Source organism: Monodon monoceros, unplaced genomic scaffold, assembly GCF_005190385.1.
Source record: "Monodon monoceros isolate NGI ecotype Baffin Bay Population unplaced genomic scaffold, NGI_Narwhal_1 Super_Scaffold_12, whole genome shotgun sequence".
Taxonomy (NCBI): domain Eukaryota; kingdom Metazoa; phylum Chordata; class Mammalia; order Artiodactyla; family Monodontidae; genus Monodon; species Monodon monoceros.
The window spans coordinates 770,249-777,726 of NW_021703768.1; the positions used below are offsets into that span (position 1 = coordinate 770,249).

The 7,478-nt window shown below is 53.5% G+C and overlaps 2 protein-coding genes across 2 annotated transcripts in view; both read right to left on the reverse strand.

The window, feature by feature from the left end:
- The window catches only part of LOC114891711 (protein polyglycylase TTLL10-like), a 1,541-nt gene extending 621 nt beyond the window's left edge, over window positions 1–920 (reverse strand). The window contains exons 1-2 of the mRNA XM_029215947.1: window positions 507–920; window positions 4–193 (exon numbers count right to left, since the gene is read on the reverse strand). Of these exons, the coding sequence (XP_029071780.1) occupies window positions 4–193; window positions 507–585 (269 nt within the window). The 5' untranslated portion in view covers window positions 586–920. The remainder of the gene's footprint in view (window positions 1–3; window positions 194–506) is intronic.
- Window positions 921–1,252: 332 nt separating this feature from the next.
- Window positions 1,253–7,478, reverse strand: part of LOC114893343 (protein polyglycylase TTLL10-like) — an 8,618-nt gene continuing 2,392 nt past the window's right edge. Inside the window, 4 exon segments of the mRNA XM_029219065.1 lie at window positions 1,253–2,762; window positions 5,475–5,615; window positions 6,131–6,302; window positions 7,231–7,402. Coding sequence (XP_029074898.1) covers window positions 2,754–2,762; window positions 5,475–5,615; window positions 6,131–6,302; window positions 7,231–7,402 — 494 coding nt within the window. The 3' untranslated portion in view covers window positions 1,253–2,753.

The window sequence follows — 7,478 nt, forward strand, 5'->3', positions numbered from 1 at the left end:
GGCCTGCCGGCGGCGCGGAGACCGAGGGACGCGGCGGGCGGCGGCGACGGCGGGCGGGGGACGCTGCGGGAGCCCCCGGGGCGCGGCCACAGGTCTGCCTCGCCGTTGTGCAGGAGCACGAAGCGGCGCTGGGACAGCAGCGGCAGCATCTTCTGGCCGCGCAGCCTCTTCTGGAAGGTCTCGAGTGCCAGGTCTGGGGAGGAGTTGGGGGTGAGCCCGGCTGGGGCGGGGGAGGCGTGGGGGGAAGGGAGGGGCGGGCACCCAGCCTCCCCGGCATGGCGTTCCCGGGGCTGGAGTTTACGGGGCTGAGGGATGGGCCAGGGGTTGGGGTGAGGCGTGGGCGGGCACCACCTTGGCTGGGAGGTGGGGGCCTGAGCAGAGGGTGGGGTTGCCATGCAGCCTTTCGGGGGCTGGAGAGCTAGGTTTGTGGATGTCTGAACTTGGGGAGAGGGTGGGCAGGCAGAGGGGTCGGTTTGAGGGTCCTGGGGGCTGGGTAGGGGCCTCACCCAGGGTCTCCGTGACCACGCCTGGAATCACCTCTTTCAGGACTTCACAGTTGGTGTGCAGGGCGGGGTTGGAGTTCATCTCCAGCAGCCACACCTGGGCCCAACACTGCTCAGCATACCTCCCTCCCTACCACTTGGCCAGCAGGAGGCCGAGGCCCTGGTCCCCATTAAGCCAGGTGACCGGGCAGGTCACTTCTTTCCCATGGCCTCACTCCCCCATTTGCCCAAGGGGCTAAGACTCTGAGGGTCTGAGAGTCTGGCCTTGGGGCCTGCCCCAGCTGCAGGAAGAGCAAAGCCTTGTGGACACACCACCCCCAGGGCTAGGGAGGGTGCATAACTGCCTGCTCCAGGGGCCCGCCTGAGTGGTCAGGGTGTGCACAGAGGGCCCCTGCCTCCTGCACCTGCATGCTGGGCCCCGCCCCCACCCCCCACCCCGGGATGCTCAGCAGCACCTTGAAGTTTTCATCAATCAAGAAGTCACAGCCCATGAGGTCAAAGTAGCCCAGCTTGCACTTGAGCTTGGATTTGACAGACAGGAAGCAGTGGGCCATGATCTGCTGCATCCGCTTCTGTGGGTAGGGTGGGTGGGGGGGTGTGTGGAGACAGGATGTCACCTGTGGGCCCTGATTACACCCTCCAGGCCTGAAGAGCCACATTCCCACCCCTCACCTGCGCTCCCACCAGTGCCCGCACTTTCACATTCTCAGGGTCACAGGCTTACAGCCAGAAACTCCTTCACTCTCATTTTACTCGTTTCACAAATGTGTGGACCTCCTATTGCGTGGCAGGTACTGGGGTCGAGAGTAGAGAGAGCTTACGAGGAGTCTCCGCCCTTGAGCAGCTCACTCAAAGGAGAGAGAGACAACAGTTGTGATGTGTAAATCGTTATGCGCTCTGCACAGCACGTGAAGCCATACGTGCTGATGGAGAAGATGAAGCAGGGTGAGAGGTGGGGCGTTCTGGGTGGTGTGGAAAGGCGTCTGATCTGGGTGGGCCAGAGAGTGAGCAATGGGTGAAGACTGAAAGGGAGAGCTGTGGGGTGGGGATGGGACACCTGGGTAGAGCAACGGCTGTAAGTAGGAGCACGCCCAAGGTGTTGGAGGAACAGAGTGAGGCTGCTGTGGCTCGAGTGAGCTAGGAGGGCAGTGGGAGACGAGACCAGAGTGGTACCAGTCACATCTCGGGGACATGGGAAGACCTTGCCTTTCACCCTGAGGTCAGAGCTGTTGGAGGGTGGAGCATAGGAGGGCATATCTGACCCGTGCTCTAATAGGGTCCTCTGGCTGCTATGCTGAGAGAGACTGAAGGGCCCTGTTGCAAAGATCCAGGTGAGAAATGTGGGTGGCTTGTGTAAGCCGAGGTGGTGGAATGGATGCTGGGTCTGCGTTGGGGCAGAGCCAAGCTGGTTGATTGATGAAAGGATGGTGAGCTGTGAAAAGAGGAATGAAGGGTTATCCCTAGGTGTTTGGTCTGAGACTCTGGAAGGATGGAGCCCCCATCAACGGAGAAGGAGAGGAGGCCCATGGAGTCTGAGACATCTGTGAGCCTACAGATGCGGTGCTGATAGGCCATGGTTCAAGTTCAGGGGAGAGGTCAGGGCCGGATGTTTCAATGTGGAGTCTTGAGTACATAGATGGAATTTAAACTCAGGCGATGTCTGATAAAGACAAAGAGTAGATAACAGTGGGTACAGCAGATAAAGAGTAGAGCCAGGCTGAGCCCTGGGCCTCCTGAGCAGCAGTGCGGAGCCAAGGGGCCAGCACAGGGGGCGGAGGGGGGGTGGACGAGGTCCTGGAAGCCATGGGGAGTGAGGAGCTGTGTCCAAAGTTGGCTGACAGGTCAGGGAGAAGAGGGCTGGACTGACCCCTGGGTTTGACAGCATAGAGGTCACTCCAGTGAGCATTTCAGCGAAACAACAGGGAGAAGCTTTGCTGAGCAGGTTCAAGAGAGACAACATAAAAACAGCCCAAACTGGCCAAATTTGTCAGAATTAACCTTCTCAAAATGCTGGAAATTAACCAAAGGCGTCCAGCAACATGAAGAGTGTTTACTCAAGTAAAATCTTGAATCTTGGTAAGAACAGCAAGCTTTGTAGCATTTTAACTTGCCCTGATTTTATCCCTGGCATCCCAGCTCAGTGCCTTGAAAAAAGCCTGTGTTCTTGGTACTGGAGATAGCAGAATAGACCTGTCTGGCAAAGAATTGGAGTCATTTGTTGTGATGTGTCTGATGGTTCCATGGCGGACCTCACTTGAACTAAAGGAAAATACAAGAACAATGTCTTACCAAATAGAGAATGCCAGTGAAGAGATAGAAATTATAAAAGGGAGCTGAATAGAAATTCTGGAGTTGAAAATTATAGGAACTGAAATAAAAAATCACTACAGGGGTTCAACAGTCCATTGGAGTTGTTCAAAGATAGATCAATTGATATTATCTAGTCTAAGGAACAGAAAGTCAAAGGAATGAAGAAAAATAAAGCTACAGAGACCCGTGGGACACCGTCAAGCAGACCAAAATGCATAAAGAGATCCAGAAAGAGGGCAGAGGAAGAGTCAGGAAGAATATCTAAAGAAATAATGGCAGTGGGACTTCTCAAATTTGATGAAAAGTAATCTACACGTTCAGGAAGGCCAGTGAGCTGCAAGTAGGATAAACTCAAAAAGATCCACCACATCATAAGCAAACTTTCAAAAGACAAACAGACGATGTTGAAATCAGCAAAGAGAAGTGACTCATCATAAAGGCTCCTCGATAAGACCAACAACCAATTTCTCATTAAAAACCATGGAAATGTCCATCAACAGATGAATGGATAAAGAAGATGTGGCACATATATACAATGGAATATTACTCAGCCGTAAAAAGACATGAAATTGAGTTATTTGTAGTGAGGTGGATGGACCTACAGTGTGTCATACAGAGTGAAGTAAGTCAGAAAGAGAAAAATAAATATTGTATATTAACGCATATATGTGGCACCTAGAAAAATGGTACAGATGAACCGGTTTGCAGGGCAGAAATAAAGACACAGATGTAGAGAACAAACGTATGGACACGAAGGGGAGAAAGTGGCAGGGGTGGTGGTGGTGTGATGAATTGGGAGATTGGGATTGACATGTATACACTAATATGTATAAAATGGATAACTAATAAGAACCTGCTGTATAAAAAAATACATAAAATTCAAGAATTCAAAAAAAAAGAAATAGCAAAATAGCAGATGTAAATCCTAACTTATCAGTAATTATATTAAATATAAATGGAGTAAGCTTTCCAATTAAAAGACAGAGATTGTCACGATGCATTCCCCTCCCCCCCATACACTATCTATGAGACTCACTTGAGATTCAAAGACACAGATAGGTTGAAAGTAAAAGGATAAAAAAATATATATCAGGGCTTCCCTGGTGGCACAGTGGTTAAGAATCCGCCTGCTAATGCAGGGGACACAGGCTCAAGCCCTGGTCCGGGAAGATCCCACAAGCCGCGGAGCAACTAAACTTATGCACCACAACTACTGAGCCTGAGCTCTAGAGCCCCTGAGCCACAACTACTGAGCCTGCATGCCATGATTACCGAAGCCCACGTGCCTAGAGCCCATGCTCTGCAACAAGAGAAGCCACTGCAATGAGAAGCCTGTGCACGGCAACAAAGAGTAGCCCCCGCTTGCTGCAACTAGAGAAAGCCCACGCATAGCAACCAAGACCAAACACAGCCAAAAATAAATAAATAAATAAAATTAAAAAAAAAAATATATATATATATCAGGCAAACAGTAACCAAAAGAGAGCTAGAATATCTATACTGATAGCAGATAAAATAGAGTTTAAGACAAAAATTGAGGACATTAAGAAAAAAGAGGACATTTTCTAATAAGTCAAGAATATGTAATAATCATAAACATACATATACTTAACAACAGAGCCTAAAAATGCGTGAAGCAAAAACTGACAGAATTGAAAGGAGAAGTAGACAATTCAGTAATAATAGTTGGAGACTTCAGTATCCCATTTTCAATGATAGAACAACTAGACAGAAGATCAACAAATAAATAGAAGACTTGAACAACACTATAAACCAACTAGACCTAAAAGACATCTATAGAACACTCCACCCAACAGTAGAATACACATTCTTTTCAAGTGTGTGTGGAACATTTTTCAGGATAGACAATGTGTTAGAACATAAAACAAGTTTCAATACTTTTTTTTTTTTGCGGTACGTGGTCCTCTCACTGTTGTGGCCCCTCCCATTGTGGACCACAGGCTCCAGACGCTCAGGCTCAGCAGCCATGGCTCACGGGCCCAGCCGCTCCGCGGCATGTGGGATCTTCCCGGACCGGGGCACGAACCTGTGTCCCCTGCCTTGGCAGGCGGACTCTCAACCACTGCGCCACCAGGGAAGCCCCCAATACTTTTTAAAGGGTTGAAATCATACAAAGTATGTTTTCTGACCACAATGGAATGAAATTAGAAATCAATAAGAGAAAGAAAATTAGAACATTCACAAATATGTGGAAATTAACACACAAGCAACAAATGAAAACGGAACACACAAAATGTTATGGGATGCAGTGAAAGCAGTGCTCACAGGGAAATTTATGGCTGTAAACACCTACATTAAACAGGAAGAAAGATCTCAAATCAAATCAATAACCCAAACTTCAACCTTAAGAAACTAGAAGAAAAACAAAAAAAAACAAACAAAAAACAAACAAAAAACCCAAACCACACCAAAACAAAACTAAACCCAAAGCAAGAAGGAGGGAAATAATAAAGATCAGAGTGGATATTAATGGAATAGAGAATAGAAAGCAACAGAGAAAATCAATGAAACCAAAAGCTGGCTCTTTGAAAAGATCAACAACCCACCGCTGCGCGCACGCCCAACGGCAGCCCCACCCAGGGACGGACGGTCCCGACCCCCAGCCCCTCCCAACGCCGTGTGGGCGGGGCGCGCACGCACCGTGAAGGTGGTGAGGACCCAGTCCCGGGGGAGGCGCTTGGCCTTGCGGAACTTGTCGTTGATGTAGCGGTTAAGGTGCTCCATGCTCCACACCGTGTCGTCCTTGAGCAGCAGGTACAGGGGGCTCTTCTTCTGCATGAACTGGGAGGCAGGGCAGCGCCTGGAGGCCCGGCCCCCACGGGGGCCCCGACAAGAGCCTCACCCCGACGCGGCCACCAGAGACCCCACAGGGGTCCCGCTCCTTCGGGACACCGAGCCCCTCCCCCAGCACCTCCTGCCCCTGAGAAGTACCCCCAGATTCTCCCGGAGGGCCACTGCCCAGACACCTCCCTTTGAGGCCCTTCCACAGAGACCTCTGCCCACAGCATCCCTGAACTGAGGTCCTCACGGAGGCCCTTGCCCTTGGCTCCCACCCCTGCTGGGCCTGATCCACACCCAAAGGGAGCTGAGCTGGGGGTCGGGGCCACGGCTCTCAGTCTGTTCACCAGGATGCCCAGCTGAGGCTGAAGGTGAGAGGCAGTGCTGGCTGCAGGCAGGGGCAGCCCAGGCCACCTCGGGGTTTGGGCCATGTCTACAGTTGGATTCTTTTCCCATTCTTGAGCAGTGATTTTTGTCCAAGGCTGCAGGGAGGGCCCTCACCTGTGTGGGGCATTTACCTGGTTGGTTAAATGGCCACCGAGGTCGCTGGAATGGGGATCATAAAGGCCGAGGGTGAGGCGAGCGTAGCCGTGGCCAAAGAAGACCATGTAGGGCATGGTGCAGGCGATGAGCAGGTAGGAGCGCACGTCGAACTTCTTCCCATCCAGCAGCAGCGGGTTCTGGATGTACCTGGGGAGGCGTGGTTAGCTTGGCCCGTGCCCCCACCTGGGCCTGCCAGTTCCTCAGCACCCCTGCTACCTGTCTCAGGTGTGAGCTGTGGGTCCCCTACCCTGGCTGGGCGCAGTGTCCACTGGTCAGGGGACATTGCCGAGCCTGAACACATCAGGGAATTGGGAAGGAGGGCCTGGCCCCTAGAGCTCAGCCCACTGGTGTGTGTCTGGGGCACCCCAGGGCGCAGCCCTCGCTAGAAGCCTGGGAGGCAGAAGCAGACTGGGCCCTATGGGCTGGGAAGACTGCCTGGAGAAGGAGGGAGGGGTGACCTTGGGCCTTGAAGGGCAGGTGGCTTTGCAGAGGCAGGGAGGGGACGTCCCAGTGGAGAGAGCTGTAGGTCTAGAGACCCAGCGGCTGGGAGGAGCTGCTTGGGGTGGCAGGCAGCAGTTGTGGCAGGAGTGAGGTCCACACTGGCAGATAGGGAAGTCCGAAGGGACCTTTCTCAGGCTCGCCTGTGCCCCCTGGTGTGAGGCTGAGGGTCTGGACCCCTCCCAGAGGCAGAGGGAGCAAGGCGGGGTGGTTGGCTCTGCCTGTGGGCCTGAAGGCTGCAGCTGGATGCGTGGGGGATGGGGGAGAAGCCGGGCTCCCTGCAGGTCAGAGGGTGCAGGACCCAGGCTGGGGCACAAGCTGACCAAGCCCTCCCTGCCCCACACCATCCAGGAGCCTCCTGTGTTTGACGGGGGGGAGGGTATATCCTCTGAGATCCTGACTGGATGTGAAAACCCCACCTCTTCTGGCTACACAGGGGCCCAGCTGGGGGCACCGCAGCCTTCCACCGCCAAGGACTCCTCTGTGGGCCCCGCGACGCCCACGAGCCTCACAGGCACCAGCGGGCCTGGGTCAGCCCCACCTGGCCAACGCCCCTCGGGGTGCCCACGCGCAAAACCTCTGCACGACCCGCGCCTGAGGCGCCCGGAAGGGCATCTTGCGGTAGATGGGGTCGTCCTCGATGCTCTGGGTCTTGGCTCGGAGGGCGGCGACTTCCTCCTGGTTCCGGAGCAGAAAGATGCCTTTGCCCTGGTTGGAGGCGGTGGGCTTGCAGATCCACATCCGGGTTTCTGCGGAGAGAGCTACCCGAGCCAGGGAGCCTGCCTCGCCCCGCCCATCCCTGCCTCGCCCCGCCCATCCCTGCCT